The sequence below is a fragment of the Anolis carolinensis genome, unplaced genomic scaffold (assembly GCF_035594765.1).
Source record: "Anolis carolinensis isolate JA03-04 unplaced genomic scaffold, rAnoCar3.1.pri scaffold_14, whole genome shotgun sequence".
Taxonomy (NCBI): domain Eukaryota; kingdom Metazoa; phylum Chordata; class Lepidosauria; order Squamata; family Dactyloidae; genus Anolis; species Anolis carolinensis.
The window spans coordinates 2971887-2992477 of NW_026943825.1; the positions used below are offsets into that span (position 1 = coordinate 2971887).

The following is a 20591-nucleotide window of genomic DNA, read 5'->3' on the forward strand; positions in this document are numbered from 1 at the left end:
ATACTATTTGTAAGCCGCTCTGAGTCCCCTCCGGGGTGAGAAGAGCGGGATATAAATGTAGTAAATAAAATAAATAAACAAACAAACATATAATATTGATAATAATATTATAATGGAATACAATATTATATAAGAATAATATAATAATATTAATTATATATTATATATTAAATGTAATATTACTAATAATATCACCATATAATGATATAGTAACTAATTTATTGCTTATATTGTGCTAGGCTAATAATATATTGTATGTTCATTGGATTTGTAAGCTGCTCTGAGTCCCCTCCGGGGTGAGAAGAGCGGGATATAAATGTAGTCAATAAATAAATAAATAACCTCCCAGAATAGACCACGATGACGACGTTTCCCCTGTTTTATTTCCCGGGTTTATTCTTCTTTTTCTTAAAAAGACAAGACAGGAAAGGGAACAAAGGCCGAAAAGAAGGAGCGAATGAACGTTGGGCTACTTGCGGGCCTTGGCACTCGTCCACCAAAAAACAGCGTCCCATTATCTTCAGCAGAAAAAAAAAATATTGTTAATATTATTATTAAAAATAATAAGAGAAAATAAAAAGAAAGCCGGAAGGTCTTGTTCTCCAGGACGGGATCAAGAAGAGAGAGTTGTATGGATACGGGGGGGGTCTCTAGGGTCGTGCAACGTGGTGACCGTGATTCTGCATGCGTGCCGGAGAGCGGCCCAATGTCCAAAGCGACGGCCGTCTTTCTTCCCGTCCCGAGGGTTTGGTAAGTTCCTATATAGAACGGCAGGCGCCTCGGAAGGGCAAAGACCTCGGTGTCGCCGTCAATCAATCCAAAACGCCAATCGATGGATGGATCGGTCAGTCGGGTCAGTGCGAGTCCTTGATGATGACCTCCACGCCGTGTTGGCGCAGCTGCGCTCGCAGGATCAGGTTCTTGTTCTTGAGGTCCTCCACCTGCCGAAGAAGAACGGGAAAGTCAGGACAATTGTTACCGTATATACTCAAGTATAAGCCGACCCGAATATAAGCCGAGGCACCTCATTTTACCACAAAAAAACTGGGAAAACATTGACTCCAGTGTAAGCCGAGATACCGATAAAATTACATTACTGTATATACTCGAGTATAAGCCGAACCGAATATAAGCCGAGGCACCTCATTTTACCACAAAAAAACTGGGAAAACATTGACTCCAGTGTAAGCCGAGATACCGATAAAATTACATTACTGTATATACTCGAGTATAAGCCGACCCGAATATAAGCCGAGGCACCTAATTTTACCACAAAAAAACTGAAAACATTGACAAGTATAAGCCGAGAGACCAATAAAATTACATTACCATATATACTCGAGTATAAGCTGACCCAAATATAAGCCGAGGCATCTAATTTTACCACAAAAAAACTGGGAAAACATTGACTCCAGTATAAGACAAGATACCGATAAAATTACATTACTGTATATACTCGAGTATAAGCCGACCCGAATATAAGCCAAGGCATCTAATTTTACCACAAAAAAACTGGGAAAACATTGACTCCAGTATAAGCCGAGAGACCAATAAAATTACATTACCATATACAGTAGAGTCTCACTTATCCAACACTCGCTTATCCAACGTTCTGGATTATCCAATGCATTTTTGTAGTCAATGTTTTCAATATATTGTGATATTTTGGTGCTAAATTCATAAATACAGTAATTACTACATAGCATTACTGTGTATTGAACTACTTTTTCTGCCAAATTTGTTGTATAACATGATGTTTTGGTGCTTAATTTGTAAAATCAAAACCTAATTTGATGTTTAATAGGCTTTTCCTTAATGTCTCCTTATTATCCAACATATTCGCTTATCCAACATTCTGTCGGCCCGTTTATGTTGGATAAGTGAGACTCTACTGTATACTCGAGTATAAGCCAACACAAATATAAGCCGAGGCACCTAATTTTACCACAAAAAAACTGGGAAAACATTGACTCCAGTATAAGCCGAGAGACCAATAAAATTACATTACCATATATACTCGAGTATAAGCCGACCCAGACATAAGCCGAGGCACCTAATTTTACCACAAAAAAACTGGGAAAACATTGATTCCAGTATAAGCTGAGATACCAATAAAATTACATTACTGTGTATACTCGAGTATAAGCCGACCCGAATATAAGCCGAGGCACCTAATTTTACCACAAAAAAACTGGGAAAACATTGACTCCAGTATAAGCCGAGAGACCAATAAAATTACATTACCATATATACTCGAGTATAAGCCGACCCAAACATAAGCCGAGGCACCTAATTTTACCACAAAAAAACTGGGAAAACATTGACTCCAGTATAAGCTGAGATACCAATAAAATTACATTACTGTGTATACTCGAGTATAAGCCGACCCGAATATAAGCCGAGGCACCTAATTTTACCACAAAAAAACTGGGAAAACATTGACTCCAGTATAAGCTGAGATACCAATAAAATTACATTACTGTGTATACTCGAGTATAAGCCGACCCGAATATAAGCCGAGGCATCTAATTTTACCACAAAAAAACTGGGAAAACATTGACTCCAGTGTAAGCCGAGATACCGATAAAATTACATTACTGTATATACTCGAGTATAAGCCGACCCGAATATAAGCCGAGGCACCTAATTTTACCACAAAAAAACTGGGAAAACATTGACTCCAGTATAAGCCGAGAGACCGATAAAATTACATTACTGTATATACTCGAGTATAAGCCGACCCGAATATAAGCCGAGGCACCTCATTTTACCACAAAAAAACTGGGAAAACATTGACAAGTATAAGCCGAGAGACCAATAAAATTACATTACTGTATATACTCGAGTATAAGCCGACCCAGATATAAGCCGAGGCATCTAATTTTACCACAAAAAAACTGGGAAAACATTGACTCCAGTATAAGCCGAGAGACCAATAAAATTACATTACCATATACAGTAGAGTCTCACTTATCCAACACTCGCTTATCCAACATTCTGGATAATCCAAGCCATTTTTGTAGTCAATGTTTTCAATATATCGTGATATTTTGGTGCTAAATTCATAAATACAGTAATTACTACATAGCATTACTGCGTATTGAACTACTTTTTCTGCCAAATTTGTTGTATAACATGATGTTTTGGTGCTTAATTTGTAAAATCAAAACCTAATTTGATGTTTAATAGGCTTTTCCTTAATGTCTCCTTATTATCCAACATATTCGCTTATCCAACATTCTGTCGGCCCGTTTATGTTGGATAAGTGAGACTCTACTGTATACTCGAGTATAAGCCGACCCGAATATAAGCCGAGGCACCTAATTTTACCACAAAAAAACTGGGAAAACATTGACTCCAGTATAAGCCGAGATACCGATAAAATTACATTACCATATATACTCGAGTATAAGCCGACCCAAACATAAGCCGAGGCATCTAATTTTACCACAAAAAAACTGTGAAAACATTGACAAGTATAAGCCGAGAGACCAATAAAATTACATTACCATATATACTCGAGTATAAGCCGACCCAAATGTAAGCCGAGGCACCTAATTTTACCACAAAAAAACTGGGAAAACATTGCCTCCAGTATAAGCCGAGATACCAATAAAATTACATTACCATATATACTCGAGTATAAGCCGACCCAAATGTAAGCCGAGGCACCTAATTTTACCACAAAAAAACTGGGAAAACATTGCCTCCAGTATAAGCCGAGAGACCAATAAAATTACATTACCATATATACTCGAGTATAAGCCGACCCAAATGTAAGCCGAGGCACCTAATTTTACCACAAAAAAACTGGGAAAACATTGCCTCCAGTATAAGCCGAGATACCAATAAAATTACATTAATTGTGGCATCGGTAGGTTAAATGTTTTTGAATATTTACATAATGCTCACATTTAAGATAAGACTTTCCAACTCTGATCAAATCATTATTCTCATCTTCTTCAATGTCAATGTGCTTATGTATCCTTTTAATAATAATAGAGTAAAATAATACATGGAAGTATAATAATAATAAATACAGGAAAATAATACATGTAATAATATATAGAGTAAAATAATAAATGTAGTAATACAGTAGAGCCTCACTTATCCAAGCCTCGCTTATCCAAGCCTCTGGATTATCCAAGCCATTTTTGTAGTCCATGTTTTCAATATACAGTAGAGTCTCACTTATCCAACACTAGCTTATCCAAGCTTCTGGATTATCCAAGCCATTTTTGTAGTCAATGTTTTCAATATATCTTGATATTTTGGTGCTAAATCCGTAAATACAGTAATTACAGCATAACATTACTGTGTATTGAACTACTTTTTCTGTCAAATTTGTTGTAAAACCTGATATTTTGGTGCTTAATTTGTAAAATCATAAACTAATTTGATGTTTAATAGGCTTTTCCTGAATCCCTCCTTATTATCCAAGATATTCGCTTATCCAAGCTTCTGCCGGCCCATTTAGCTTGGATAAGTGAGACTCTACTGTAATAATAATAATAATAATAATAATAATAATAATAATAATAATAATAGCAACCCCAGTGGCAACTCAGCCTGTGTAATAATGATGATGATGATAATAATAATAATAATTATTATTATTATTTTGGGGGTGGTTTAAACCCCTAAAGCAGCCCCCAGTGGGGCAGTGAGTTAAACCGCTGAGCTGCTGAACTTGCTGACCAAAAGGTTGGTGGTTCGAATCCGGGGAGTGGGGGTGAGCTCCTGCTGTTAGCCCCAGCTTCTGCCAACCTAGCAGTTCGAAAACATGCAAATGTGAGTAGACCAATAGGTACTGCTCCGGTGGGACGGTAAGGGTGTTCCATGCAGTCCTTCCAATGGACAGATGACCTTGGAGGTGTCTATGGACAACGCTGGCTCTTTGGCTTAGAAATGGAGATGAGCCCCCCACCCGCACCTGCTTGGGCCTCACCTGCTGCCGCAAGACCTCGTTGTCGACGTGGAGCTGCTCCAGGCTCTGGAGCTCCTCGGAGAGGCGGACGTTGCCCTGGCGCAGCTCCTGGATGTAGTCGCAGGCCTTGGAAAGGATGCCGCCTTTGCTCTGAAGGAAGGAAGGAAAGAAGGAGAGACCCCAATGAGCCAAAGGCCTGGAAACTATGAGAGTGGGGTCAGACTGGATGGCCTTTAGTGGGACCTTCCAACTCTCTGACTCAACAACACAATAATAATGATGATGATTATAATGATTTTAGACTGGATGGCCCTTGGGGGTACCTTCCCAACTCTGACTCAATAATAATAATAATAATAATAATAATAATAATAATAATAATAATACATCACCCAGTCCTAGACACTAGATTTGTGATACGAAATCCAGCATGTCTATCTTGTTTGCTGTGTCATACAATAATAATAATAATAATACATCACCCAGTCCTAGACACTAGATTTGTGATACGAAATCCAGCATGTCTATCTTGTTTGCTGTGTCATACAATAATAATAATAATAATAATACATCACCCAGTCCTAGACACTAGATTTGTGATACGAAATCCAGCATGTCTATCTTGTTTGCTGTGTCATACAATAATAATAATAATAATAATACATCACCCAGTCCTAGACACTAGATTTGTGATACGAAATCCAGCATGTCTATCTTGTTTGCTGTGTCATACAATAATAATAATAATAATAATAATAATACATCACCCAGTCCTAGACACTAGATTTGTGATACGAAATCCAGCATGTCTATCTTGTTTGCTGTGTCATACAATAATAATAATAATAATAATAATAATAATACATCACCCAGTCCTAGACACTAGATTTGTGATACGAAATCCAGCATGTCTATCTTGTTTGCTGTGTCATACAATAATAATAATAATAATAATAATAATAATAATAATAATAATGTTTGTTATTAATGATGATAGCATCTCCTCTGGAGGCCAGATGGCCATCTGTCGGGAAGGATCAGATCAGGTCAGAAAAGCGACTGAATGGTCCTTGTCTTCCTTCCAACTCTCTAACAATAATAGTATTAGCAATAATAATAATGATGATGATGGCATCTCCTCTGGAGGCTGGATGGCTATCTCTTGGGAGGGATCGGATTGTGTCAGAGAAGAGTCAGACTGGATGGTCCTTGGCTTCCTTCCGACTCTCTCATAATAATAGTATTAGCAATAATGATGATGATGATGATGTTTGTTAATGATAATTATGATGATGGCATCTCCTATGGAGGTTTGAGGGCCATCTGTCAGGAAGGATCGGATTGTGTCAGAAAAGAATCAGACTGAATGGTCCTTGGGTTCCTTCTAACTCTCTAATAATAATAGTACTAGCAATAATAATATTTGTTAATAATGATGATGAAGATGGCATCTCCTCTGGAGGCTGGATGGTCATCTGTCGAGAGGGATTGGAATGTGTCTTTCTGTCTGGCAGAAAAGACTCAACTCTTGGGGGTCTCTTTCCAACTCTGACTCAATTATTATTATTATTATTATTATTATTATTATTATTCTTATTATTATTATTATTAATGGTGATGATGATAGCATCTCCACTGGAGGCTGGATGGCCATCTGTCAGGAGGGATTGGATTGTATCAGAAAAGAGTCATACTGGTCCTTGGGTTCTAACTCTCTAGTAATAATAGTATTAGCAATAATAATAATAAAAATAATAGTGTTTGTTAATAATGATGATAGCATTTCCTCTGGAGGCTGGATGTCCATCTGCCGGGAAGGCTTGGATTGTGTCTTCCTTCCTGGCAGAAAAGAGTCAGACTGGTTGGCCCTTTGGGGTCCCTTCCCAACTCTATAATAATAGTAACAACAATAATAATGCCTGTTAATAATAATGATGATGGATGTCCATCTGTCGGGAGGGATCGGATGGTGTCTTCTCACCTGCCCAGACTTGGTGTTCTCCATCGAACAGTCGGGGATGATCTTGGACAGCTGCACGATCCAGTTGTTGATCTTGTCCCGGCGACGGCGCTCCACTGCAAGACAGGCACGGACCCGAGGCCGAGACAGTGAGACTTTGCCCACATTGAAGTCTATAGAAGTCTGCAGCTTATAATATCACCTATATCAGGGGTCCCCAAACTAAGGCCCGGGGGCCGGATGTACATACAGCTGCTCTGAGTCCCTTCGGGGTGAGAAGGGTGGGATATAAATGTAGTAAATAAATGCAGTAAATAAATAATTAATTTTAGACTCAGGCTCGGCCAAAGTCTGACATGACTTGAAGGCACACAACAACAACAACAATCCTAATTAACTTGACTATCTCATTGGCCAGTAGCAGGCCCACACTTTCCACTGAAATCCTGATAGGTTTATGTTGGTTAAAATTGTTTTCATTTTTAAATATTGTATTGTTCTTTCATTGTTGTTGTTGTTGTTGTTGCACTACAAATAAGACATGTGCAGTATGCATAGGAATTTGTTTCTATTTTTTTTCCCCCAAAGGATAATTCGGCCCCTCAACAGTCTGAAGGATTGTGGACCGGCCCTCGGCTTAAAAAGTTTGGGGACCCCTGACCTATAGTATACTATAGGCGAATTCTGCCTTACCTTCATTGTGCTGGGCCCTCCGCTTCTCATCCCGAGTTGTCCGCGGCGCTTCGGATTTTCTGAAGACAGAAAAGCCATTATTTAACAGTGAACCCACAAAGTAGTGAGGGAACACTGTATATATATATATAGAAAATGTAATGTGCATAATTCCCATGGAGTAAACAACAAAACCACTGGACCAAATTTGGCCACACAAGACATAGTCATCCAATATATGTCTTTTGGTCTAAAAACCCTATAAAATTAGGTCTATATATATATAAATGTAATGTGCATAATTCCCATGGAGTAAACAACAAAACCACTGGACCAAATTTGGCCACAAAAGACATAGTCATCCAATATATGTCTTTTGGTCTAAAAACCCTATAAAATTAGGTCTATATATATATATAAATGTAATGTGCATAATTCCCATGGAGTAAACAACAAAACCACTGGACCAAATTTGGCCACATAAGACATAAGTCATCCAATTAATATAAACGACGAGTGGACTCACGGCGAATAGGGGTGCGTCCTGGGAGCGATGGAGCGCTGCGTCCCGCTCTGGAGGATCTCCTGCGGAGACATCATGACAAAAAACTGCCCTGGAAGGAAGAGGACGAAGAAATTATTTAGGAGAAGAATGTATAGATGAAGAAAGGAAGGCAAATCCCTGAAGGAGAGGGGCTGAGAAGGGGAGACTTTGGGAGGGCATTCGGCCTTTGCAAGACTGGCTCAAAAGAGGTGAGAAGTCCATTATTATTATCACCATCATCATTATTATTATTATTATTATTATTACCATCATCATAGAATCATAGAGTTGGAAGAGACCTCATGGGCCATGTTCCGTCCCCCAGAGGTTTGGTTTGCATTTTTTCATAGTTATAGGAATAGCATCTGTTTGCATTTCTTCCAGGGCTGTTGCAGATCCTGCAGCACCCTGATGGCTAGCCATTAACAGAGGTTTGCAACCAGCAGGCAGGCCTTTGCTGCTTCCAGTTTGCAAAGCTTTGCTGCTTGTAGCCTGTAAATGTATCTTTTTGTTCTGGAGACCGCCCCTTTTCCTGGGGAAAGAAGGCTCCATTTTGAGAAACCTCTCTTGCCTTCTAGACTGAAGAAGAGACAACTTAGATGTGCTTGTGTGGCCAAGCCAGGCCAACTCTGACAAAGCCATTGTAAGTACTGACCTGCCTTTAAAACCAGCGCTGAGCATAAATAGGGAAAGACCTGCTCTTTCTAAAAATAGTAGCTTAGCACTGGGGCAGAGAACACCTCCGGATTTCTTTGCCACTGGAAGAAGCCCTACCAACTTCGCCTCAAAAACTAGATAGTTATAGACCTTTTTGATAGCAGTAAAGAGGACCTCAGGATCTCTTCGCTTTTGGTGGAAGTTAACCCAGCAACTAAAGGGGGAAAGCAAGAAAGGAACATCTGCAAGGTTTTATAAGTTGACTGTTTATATTTGCAACCTTAATTACGTGTGCCAAGTCTGCCAAGGACTTTGTGAAAATAAAATTTTGTTTGATTGTTCTACTTGAAGTGCCTTTGGTTACTGGGATTTCCAGAGCTTCTAAATAAGACTGACCTGTGCCGGTGGGGGTGGCCTGGCCCAGCAAGGCCTCCGAGTTCTGGGCGGTCACCACGGCGGTGGCGGTGGTGCTCCCGGCGCCGGAAGACGTGGCCGAGTCGGTGACGGCCGTGGCCGGGTAGTACGTGTAGTGCGTCTCCGTGGCCGCGGCCTCCGTCTCCACCGCATCCTCGCTCGTGAAGGCTCCCTGGATGACCGCCTGCCACGGAAGAGAACCAACACCAGCGGGGGATAAATACACATTATCATCATCATAGGAATAATAATAATAATAATAATAATAATAATAATAATAATAATAATAATAATAATATCACTTTGAGTCTCCCAGTGGAGAGAAAAAGCGGGGTACAAATAATAATAATCCACTTTGAGTCTCCTACCCTGTTTCCCCTAAAATAAGACATCCCCAGAAAATAAGACCTAGTAGAGGTTTTGCTGAATTGCTAAATATAAGGCCTCCCCCGAAAGTAAGACCTAGCAAAGTTTTCGTTTGGAAGCATGCAGGATCGGTAAATGTACATACCATAGATTGTTGAACATGGAAATAAAAGTAGTAACAAGAAATAATAATAATAATAATAATAATAATATAATAACTTTATTCTTGTATCCCACCTCCATCTCCCAGAAGGGACTCAGGGCAGCTTACACAGGGAGAAGCCCAACAACAACATAAATTTACATACAAACAGAAATTTAAAACAGTAATTTAAAAACAGTATAGCAATAAAATATAATATAGAAATTCTTGAAAAGATTCACAGTTTGGTTATGCTGTTTTGTGATGACAACTACTGTACAGTAGATAATAAATTTTCATTTTTAAAAATTCAACCATAAATGTGAATTCGTCTTTGTGGAAAACTAAGACATCCCCTGAAAATAAGACCTAGCGCATCTTTGGGAGCAAAAATTAATATAAGACACTGTCTTATTTTCGGGGAAACAGGGTATCTATATCTATACACATAATAAAAGTGAAAAATATATACCGTATATACTCGAGTATAAGCCAACCCGAATATAAGCCAAGGCACCTAATTTTCCCTCAAAAAAACTAGAAAACATTGGGAAATGTTGGAAAACATTGGGAAAACATTGACTCCAGTATAAGCCGAGAGCGGTAAATTTCAGAAATAAAAACAGATACCAATACAAATTACATTAATTGCGGCATCAAGAAGTTTAAATGTTTTTCAATCTTTACATCAAACTGTAATTTAAGATAGGACTGTCCAACTCTGGTTAAATCATTATTCTCATCTTCTTCCAGGTAAATGCCCTTATGTATCGTTTTAAAGAGTGAAACCATAAACGTAATAATAATAAATGCAGTAAAATAATAAATGTAATAATAAATAGAGCAAAATAAATGTAAAAGTAACAACAATAATAAAGTGAAATAATAAATGTAATAATAATGAATGCTGTAAAATAATAAATGTAATAATAAATAGAGTAAAATAAATGTAAAAGTAACAACAATAATAGAGTGAAATAATAAATGTAATAATAATAAATGCAGTAAAGTAATAAATGTAATAATAAATAGAGTGAAATAATAAATCTATTAATCATAATAAAAATAGAGTAAAATAAATGTAAAAGTAACAACAATAATAAAATAATACATGTAATAATAATAATTAATAGAGTAAAATAATAAATGTAAAAATACCAATAATAATAGAGAAAAATAATAAATATACCATATATACTTGAGTATAAGTCGACTTGAATATAAGCCAACCAGGACCCTCACCCAAGTATAAGCCGAGGAGGGTTTTTTTTCAGTCCTAAAAAGGGCTGAAAAACTAGGCTTATACTCGAGTATATATAGTAATAATAATATCACTTTGAGTCTCCTGGTGGAGAGAAAAGCAAGGTATAAATCTATATATTTATACACATAATAAAAGTGAAAAATGTGTATGTGTGTATGTGGCAGGAATGTCCACTTGCACAGACAGCCTCCCGCCATCACACTGCTGGCTCAACATTCAACATTATTCGAATGATTTTAATGTTACCGGCAGCTTTAACAACACTTTAACGACAGCAATAATAATAATTATGTCTAATAACAATGACCTGTGTCATGGACTGTGTGGCAGGATAGCCGCTGATGGCGCCGGAGCCCTCGGTTTGCCCGTCCAGCTGCCCTTCGGCCACTTGGATCACTCGATACATCAGCTGCAGGTGAGAGAAGAGACAAAGTAGGCACAAGAAGTTAGTATACTCCAGGAGTTAATAATAATAACAATAACAACAACAACAGCAGCAGAAACCCCAGGGTCATCCAGTCCAACCCTTTTCTGCCATGCAGAAAAAGCACCCCAAAAATGATCACTCAGCCTTTGAAGAAATAATAATAATAATAATAATAATAGGAGCAACCCTATTGGCCACCCAGTCTTTGGTACAATAACAACAACAACAGAAGCCACCCCAGGGCCCATCCAGTCTTTGTAGCAACAACAACAATAACAACAATAGACTGGTCCACACAGCCATTGAAATAATAATAAAAATAATAGGAGCAAACCCAGTCTTTGTAATAATAATAATAATAATAATAATAATAATAATAGGAGCAACCCCAGTGGGCACCCATTTTTTGTAATAATAATAATAATAATAATAATAATAATAATAAGAGCAACCCCAGTGGCCACCCAGTCTGTGTAATAATAATAATAATAATAATAATAATAATAATAGGAGCAACCCCAGTGGGCACCCATTCTTTGTAATAATAATAATAATAATAATAATAATAGGAGAAACCCTAGTGGCCACCCAGTCTGTGTAATAATAATAATAATAATAATAATAATAATAATAATAGGGGCCACCCCAGAGGCCATCCAGTGCTTGTAGGAATAATAATAGTAATAATAATAATAATAGGAGCCACCCCAGGGGCCACCCAGTCCTTGTAGGAATAATAATAATAATAATAATAATAATAGGAGCCACCCCAGGGGCCACCCAGTCTTTGTAATAATAATAATAATAATAATAATAATAGGAGCAACCCCAGTGGCCACCCAGTCTTTGTAATAATAATAATAATAATAATAATAATAATAATAATAATAGCAACCCCAGTGGCCACCCAGTCTTTGTAATAATAATAATAATAATAATAATAATAATAATAATAATAATAATAATAATAGGGGCCACCCTAGAGGCCATCCAGTGCTTGTAGGAATAATAATAATAATAATAATAATAATAATAATAATAATAATAATAATAGGAGCCACCCCAGGGGCCATCCAGTCCAACCCCCTTTATTCTGCCAGCCAGCAAAGCCCACTCAAAGCACCCCCAACAGAGGCTCACCCAGCCTTCCCAATCATAAACATACGGTTGGGAAGGGCCTACCTGTGCGCCGCCATTCTCTGTCCGGAAGACGTATTTGATGTTGGGGTCGGGGAAGGTGGCGGCCGACTGGATGCTGGCGATGGCCACGCTGGTGGGATCCTCGCCCGTGGCCACTGCGCCTTCAGGAAAGAAGGGACAGCAAAGGGGAGAGAAAGGGAAGAGGTCGAGGGAGAGAAGGAGGAGGAGGAGGAGGAGAAGTCAGGAAGGAAGGAAGGAAGGAAGGAAGGAAGGAAGGAAGGAAGGAGAAGCACAGCATTCCTTCCTTCCTTTCCCTTTTCTTTCTTTCTTCCCTTCCTTCCCCTTCCTTTTAATAATAATAATAATAATAATAATAGACATTGACAAAATCACGATCTGCCAACTGCAAAAGGCCACCCGACTGGGATCTGCGCGCATCATCCGAAAATACATCACACAATCCTAGACACTTGGGAAGTGTTTGACTTGTGCTTTTGTGAAACGAAATCAAGCATATCTATCTTGTTTGCTGTGTCATACAATAAAATAATAATAATAATAATAATGATAATGATAATAATAATACATCACACAGTCCTAGACACTTGGGAAGTGTTTGACTTGTGGTTTTGTGATACGAAATCCAGCATATCTATCTTGTTTGCTGTGTCATACTCAATAATAATAATAATAATAATAATAATAATAATAATAATAATATACATCACACAGTCCTAGACACTTGGGAAGTGTTCAACTTGTGGTTTTGTGATACGAAATCCAGCATATCTATCTTGTTTGCTGTGTCATAATAAAATAATAATAATAATAATAATACATCACACAGTCCTAGACACTTGGGAAGTGTTCAACTTGTGGTTTTGTGATACGAAATCCAGCATATCTATCTTGTTTGCTGTGTCATAATAAAATAATAATAATAATAATAATAATACATCACACAGTCCTAGACACTTGGGAAGTGTTCGACTTGTGGTTTTGTGATACAAAATCCAGCATGTCCATCTTGTTTGCTGTGTCAAAATAAAATAATAATAATAATAATAATACATCACACAGTCCTAGACACTTGGGAAGTGTTCGACTTGTGGTTTTGTGATACGAAATCCAGCATATCTATCTTGTTTGCTGTGACATAATAAAATAATAATAATAATAATAATACATCACACGGTCCTAGACACTTAGGAAGTGTTCGACTTGTGGTTTTGTGATACGAAATCCACCGTATCTATCTTTTTTGCTGTGACATAATAAAATAATAATAATAATAATAATAATACATCACACAGTCCTAGACACTTGGGAAGTGTTCGACTTGTGGTTTTGTGATACAAAATCCAGCATATCTATCTTGTTTGCTGTGACATAATAAAATAATAATAATAATTTTATTTGTATCCTACCACGATTTCCCCTGGAGGGGACTCAGGGCGGCTCACAGAAATATCAGATACAAAAACAATAACGAAGTACAATAAATCAATAAACAATAACATGCACCAGTTATAATATTTAAACATTGAACCAGAAAAATGAAACACTTACTAAAAACACAGAATTAAAAAGAGCGAGGTTGGGATGATAGATTAGCAAAGTGCACATTGTAAGTTGCAAACTCAGAAACATAGATAAAGTGCCACAGATTCATGCACTTTATCTATCTTTTCTCTTTCTTTCTTCCCTTCCTTTTAATAACAACAATAATAATAATAATAATAATAATAATAATAATAATAATAATAATAATTTTATTTGTATCCTACCACCATTTCCCCTGGAGGGGACTCAAGGCGGCTCACAGAAATATCAGATGCAAAAACAATAACAAAGTACAATAGATCAATAAATAATAACATGCACCAGTTATAACAGATAAACATTGAACCAGAAAAATGAAACACTTACTAAAAACACAGAATTAAAAAGAGCGGGGTTGGAATGATAGATTAGCAAAGTGCACAGTATAAATTGCAAACTCAGAAACATAGATAAAGTGCCACAGATTCGTGCACTTTATCTATCTTTTCTCTTTCTTTCTTTCTTCCCTTCCTTCCCCTTCTTTTTTCTACCCAGAATGAAAAGACAGAAGAAGACTTGCCCACCTTCCTGGATCTGCACGGTGCCTTCTTCCGTCTCCACTGCCTTCTGCTGCCTGTCAAAGGAGACATAAACAAAAGGAAATTCATAAATAATAATAATAATAATAATAATACCCTGTTTCCCCGAAAATAAGACAGTGTCTTATATTCATTTTTGCTCCCAAAGATGTGCCAGGTCTTATTTTCAGGGGATGTATTATTTTTCCACATAAATTCAAATTTATGGTTGAATTTTTAAAAAATGAAAATTTATTATCTACTGTACAGTAGTTGTCATCACAAACCAGCTTAACCAAACTGTGAACCCTTTCAAGAATTTCTATATTATATTTTATTGCTATACTGTTTTTAAATTACGGTTTTAAATGTCAGTTTGTATGTAAATTTATGTTGTTGTTGGGCTTGTCTCTGTGTAAGCTGCCCTGAGTCCCTTCTGGGAGATGGAAGTGGGATACAAGAATAAAGTTATTATTATTATATTATTACTAGCTGTGCCCGGCCACGCGTTGCTGTGGCAAAGTGGTGGTGGTATTGGTTAAAAATTGTTGTGTAATTTTTATTTGACGTTATTTGTATTTTTTAATTAATTTTATTGTAAGTTATCTTTTTATTTATTATATTTTATTATTTTCTTGTATTATTTTTAGTTATTTTCTCTTATTATAGTATTTTATTGTATTAATTTTTTAGTGTTTTTAATTATTTTTAGTGTTTTTTATTATTTTTTATTGGGTTGCTAGGAGACCAAGTTGGAGGAGCTTAGCCTTCTAACTGGCAGCAATTGGATAAAAGCAATTATTCCTCTCTCTCTAATTAGGACTTTATTTTTCTTGTCTTTTTGTTGTATCAACCTAGAGGCATGGATGATGGGTTGTGTTGTCAAATTTCGAGGTTGGGGGGCCTGTAGTTTTGTTGTTTTGTGGGTCGCCGTGATGCCATCACTCTTTTATATATATAGATTATTTCTTGTTACTACCTTTATTTCCATGTACAACAATCTATGGTATGTACATTTACCGATCCTGCATGCTTCCAAACAAAAACTTTGCTAGGTCTTACTTTTGGGGGAGGCCTTATATTTAGCAATTCAGCAAAACCTCTACTAGGTCTTATTTTCTGGGGATGTCTTATTTTCGGGGAAACAGGGTAATAATAATAATAATAATAATAATAATAATAATAATAATAATAATAATAACTTTATTTTTATACCCCGCCCCATCTCCCCGAAGGGACTCGGGGCGGCTTACATGGGGCCATGCCCGATAAAACAATCAAATATCAAAACACAGCAATAAAACAGTTATCCAATAAAAACATCAATTACAATAAAAACAATAGTAAAAAATCAACATAAAACATACAATGTTAACACTGGAGACTAATTCATAGAACCCAGGCAACGTGCAACATGTGCTGAAATGGGGAAGGATATTTCACAGTTAAAATCAGGGGTCCCCAAACTAAGGCCCGGGGGCCGGATGCGGCCCATTGAAGCCATTTATCCGGCCCCCACAGCACAAAGGCAGAAGGGGGTTGGGCTAAATGACCCAAGGGGTATCTTCTTCTCTTACAACCATTATTATTATTATTATTATTATTATTATTATTATTATTATTATCATCATCATTAAGGCTGGGTGGCCATCTGTCAGGGGTGCTTTGCTTGTGCCTTTTGATACACAAAGGCAGAAGAGGGTTGGACTAAATGGCCCAAGGGGGTCTCTTCCAATGCTCTTTATTATGTTGATGATGATTATTATTAACATTGAGGCTGGGTGGCCATCTGTCAGGGGTGCTTTGCTTGTGCTTTTGGTGCAGAAAGGCAGAAGAGGGTTGGACTAAAAGGCCCAAGGGGTCTCTTCCAACCCTCTTTATTATTATTATTATTATTATTATTATTATTAACATTGAGGCTGGGTGGTCATCTGTCAGAGGTGCTTTGCTTGTGCTTTTGGTGCACAGAGGCAGAAGAGGATTGGACTCAATGGCCCAAAGGGTCTCTTCCAACCCTTTCTTTTTCATTATTATTATTATTATTTATTAATTATTATTGCTCGGTGGCCAACTATAGTCCGGCCCTCCAACGGTCTGAAGGATCGTGAACTGGCCCCCTGTTTAAAAAGTTTGGGGACCCCTGGTTAAAATGGACAAAGTGCAATATAGCATTGGCAACACCTCAAGAATGGGGCTATTATAAAATGGGCAGATCGATCAGTCCGACACCAGATTAAATATCAAAGGCCTTTTGAAAGAAATAAAATAAAATAAAATAAAAGAAAGAAAGAAAGGAAGGAGTCGACTCTCTTCGCAAAGCCCATCTTGCAAGGGTTGGACTAGATGATCTCTTAGCACCCTTCAAAGGACATCCAACTAGAGCACATTTGGCTCTAGTTCTGCAATGAATATTTCATCATAAGCGTCTCAATTAATTCAACCCATCTCTTACCCCTTCATTGCTTTGCCTTGTGAGGCATCAGAAGATCAAATTGGCCTGAAGGGTTTGCTGTTTGTCTTCCTTCTCTTGATTCTTCAATGTCGTTTCCGTCTGAAAGCCTGGAAAAGAAAGAACAACAGTCCCTTAACATAATAACAATGTAACATTCATCTAGATCAGGGGTCCTCAAACTTTTTAAGCCGAGGGCCGGTCCACAATCCTTCTGACTGTTGAGGGGCCGGATTATCATTTGAAAGAAAATACAAATTCCGATGCACACTGCACATGTCTTACTTGTAGTGCAAAAACAACAACAACAACAACAACAACAACAACAACGAAAGAACAATACAATATTTAAAAATAAAAACAATTTTAACCAACATACATTTATCAGGATTTCAATGGGAAGTGTGGTCCTGCTTCTGGCCAATGAGATAGTCAAGTTAATTAGTGTTAAAATAAATTTTTATTAGTGCTTTCAACATACAATTGAAATAAATTTAGTATAGAACAGAGTGGGGAGGGGGGAAGAATAGTAATAGTGGAGCAAACGAACATACCAGAAAAAAGAAAGAAGGAAAGAAAAGAAAAAATGAAATAAAAAATAAAATAAAAAAGAGTGTGTGTGTGTGTGTGTGTGTGTGTGTGTGTGTGTGTGTGTATATATATATATATATATATATATATATATATATATAGCACAGTGTCTTATACCACCATAATTTAACAGAATTTTCTTATTCTTTCAACCATCTCTATCCGGTGTCTTTATTTTGTGTGATTCCATTTGTTTATACTCTTGATTGTTTTGTGAATCTTATTTTCCATATATTTTAAATTAGTCAAGTTAATTAGGATTGTTGTTGTTGTTGTTGTTGTGTGCCTTCAAGTCATTTTAGACTTTGGGCGAGCCTAAGTCTAAAATCTATTTATTTATTTATTTATTATTTACTGCATTTATTTACTACATTTGTATCACACCCTTCTCACCCCAAAGGAAACTCAGAGTGGCTTATAAATTATATGTACATACAATATATTATATTATTAGCATAGCACAGTATTAGCATTATATATTACTATATTGAACTATACCACTATACTGTAATATTATTAGTAATATTATATGTAATATAGAATATATAATTAATATTATTATATGGTATTATTATTAGTGTTATATTGTATTACATTATAATATTATTATCAATATTATATGTACATACAATATATTATATTATTAGCATAGCACAATATTAGCATTATATATTACTATATTGAACTATACCACTATACTGTAATATTATTAGTAATATTATATGTAATATAGAATATATAATTAATATTATTATATGGTATTATTATTACTGTTGTATTACATTATAATATTATTATCAATATTATATGTATATACAATATATTATATTATAAAACTGAGGGCGGGGGCCAGGTCAATGACCTCGGAGGGCCACATCCGGCCCCCGGGCCTTAGTTTGGGGACCCCTGATCTATATAAATTGATAATACAAATCATAGTAATTATAATAGTATAATAATAATAATATAGTGTAACATTCATCTAAATAATGTCAGTAATAATAATAAAATAATAATAATAATAATATAATGTAACATTCATCTATATAGATTGATAATACAAAACATAGTATGTATAAAGTATAATAATAATAATATAATGTAACATTCATCTAGATAAATATGTCAGTAATTATAATAATAAAATCATTATAATATTTAATAATAATATAACATTCAGCTATATCGATTGATAATATAAATCATAGTAATTATAATAGCAAATAATAATAATAATATAATGTAACATTCATCTATATAAATTGGTAATACAAATCATATAAATTACAATAGTATAATAATAATATAATGTAACATTCATCTATATAAATAATAGGTCAGTAATTATAAAAATAAAATCATTATAATATTTAATAATAATATAACATTCATCTAATATAAATCATAGTAATTATAATAGCAAATAATAATAATATAATGTAACATTCATCTATATAGATTGATAATACAAATCATAGTAATTATAATAGTATAATAATAATATAATGTAACATTCATCTAGATAAATAATGTCAGTAATTATAATAATATCATTATAATAATATATAATAACAATAATGTAACATTCATCTATATAGATTGATAATACAAATCATAGTAATTACAATAGTTTAATAATAATAATAATATAATGTAACATTAATCTATATTGATGAGTCAGTAATTATAATAATAAAAACATAATAATATATAATAATAATGTAACATTCATCTATATAGATAATATAAGTCAGTAATTATAATAATAAAATCATTATAATAATATATAATAATGTAACATTCATCTATATAGATAATATAAGTAATTATAATAATAAAATCATAATAATATATAATAATGTAACATTCATCTATATAGATAATATAAGTCAGAAATTATAATAATAAAATCATTATAATAATATATAATAATGTAACATTCATCTATATAGATAGATAATATGTCACTGTTATAATATAATAGTTTAATAACAATAATGAGTTGTCAAAGACTTTAATGGCCAGAATCACTGGGTGGCTGTGAGTTTTCCGGGCTGTCTGGCCATGTTCCAGAAGCATTCTCTCCTGACGTTTCGCCCACCTCCATGGCAGGCATCCTCAAGAGGTTGTGATGATTATTGGACAGTCAATAAAAAAAACAAGACTCTGAAAACAAGGGGATTCCAGACAAGAAATAATCAGAGCCAGCTGACACTTCACAACAAAGGATTCCCCCCAGGCAGGAAGCAGCCAGGCTTTGAAGCTGCAAGGCCATTCGATGCTAATCAAGCTGGCCAATGGCAACATTCACACCTGCTTCCAACAGACGAAGAGTTATTTCTTTCTCTCTCTCTCTCTCTCACCCTGGATATTATTCCACAGAGATAGATATATATATCAACCCCACTTGCCTGGTTTCCAACAGACCTCACAACCTCTGAGGAAACCTGCCACAGATGTGGGCGAAACGTCAGGAGAGAATGCTTCTGGAACATGGCCAGCCAGCCCGGAAAACTCACAGCAACCCTATAATTATAACGCAATGTTATTACATTATCCCCAAATCCGTCTCCATGGTAACTAGAGGGTTTTTTGGCCCTTCTTTTACCTCGTCTGTCTGCTTTGCGGCCCTAGTTCGCTCCATGAAGGTGTGCGCATGCGCAATGCCGGCCCCGCCCTTGCTTCTCTTCCTTTCAGCGCCCTTTTACCTCACTTCCTGTTAACGAGACGTCACTTCCGGCGCCGCCATCTTGGTGTGGTCAGAGCTCTCCTTGGGCGCCATCTTGGAGAAGGTCAGATTTACAACTCGCTATATATATATATATTATCTAAAATGCTTTATTATATTTATTTTATTTTATATATTATATATTTTATGTATTATTTTATATATTTTAATTTATAATTTTATAAAAAAT

At 35.8% G+C, this 20591-nt stretch overlaps 1 protein-coding gene across 2 annotated transcripts; it reads right to left on the reverse strand.

Moving 5' to 3' along the window:
- Positions 1–365: 365 nt before the first annotated feature.
- On the reverse strand, positions 366–20393 carry usf1 (upstream transcription factor 1). 2 transcript variants are annotated; one of them, XM_062965428.1, is made up of 11 exons: positions 20282–20393; positions 17086–17192; positions 14640–14689; positions 12556–12668; positions 11254–11355; positions 9157–9358; positions 8086–8173; positions 7581–7639; positions 6909–7003; positions 4949–5077; positions 366–941 (listed from the first exon to the last, which is right to left on the reverse strand). In XM_062965428.1, the coding sequence occupies exons 2-11, from the start codon at positions 17091–17093 to the stop codon at positions 855–857; spliced, it is 933 nt and encodes a 310-aa protein (XP_062821498.1). In that variant the 5' UTR covers positions 17094–17192; positions 20282–20393; the 3' UTR covers positions 366–854. The 2 variants fall into 2 exon arrangements, with proteins under 2 accessions (XP_062821498.1, XP_062821497.1); XM_062965427.1 differs by having other exon boundaries at positions 12556–12674.
- Between the last annotated feature and the right edge of the window lie 198 nt (positions 20394–20591).

Bases quoted from the DNA above. Each gene is read 5' to 3' on its own strand.
- usf1 (XM_062965427.1), bottom strand. The intron at 7,004-7,580 runs GTAAGGCAGAAT...CCTGTCTTGCAG, and splicing joins GAGGGCCCAGCACAATGAAG to TGGAGCGCCGTCGCCGGGAC. The intron at 942-4,948 runs GTGAGGCCCAAG...CTTCTTCGGCAG, and splicing joins ACGAGGTCTTGCGGCAGCAG to GTGGAGGACCTCAAGAACAA.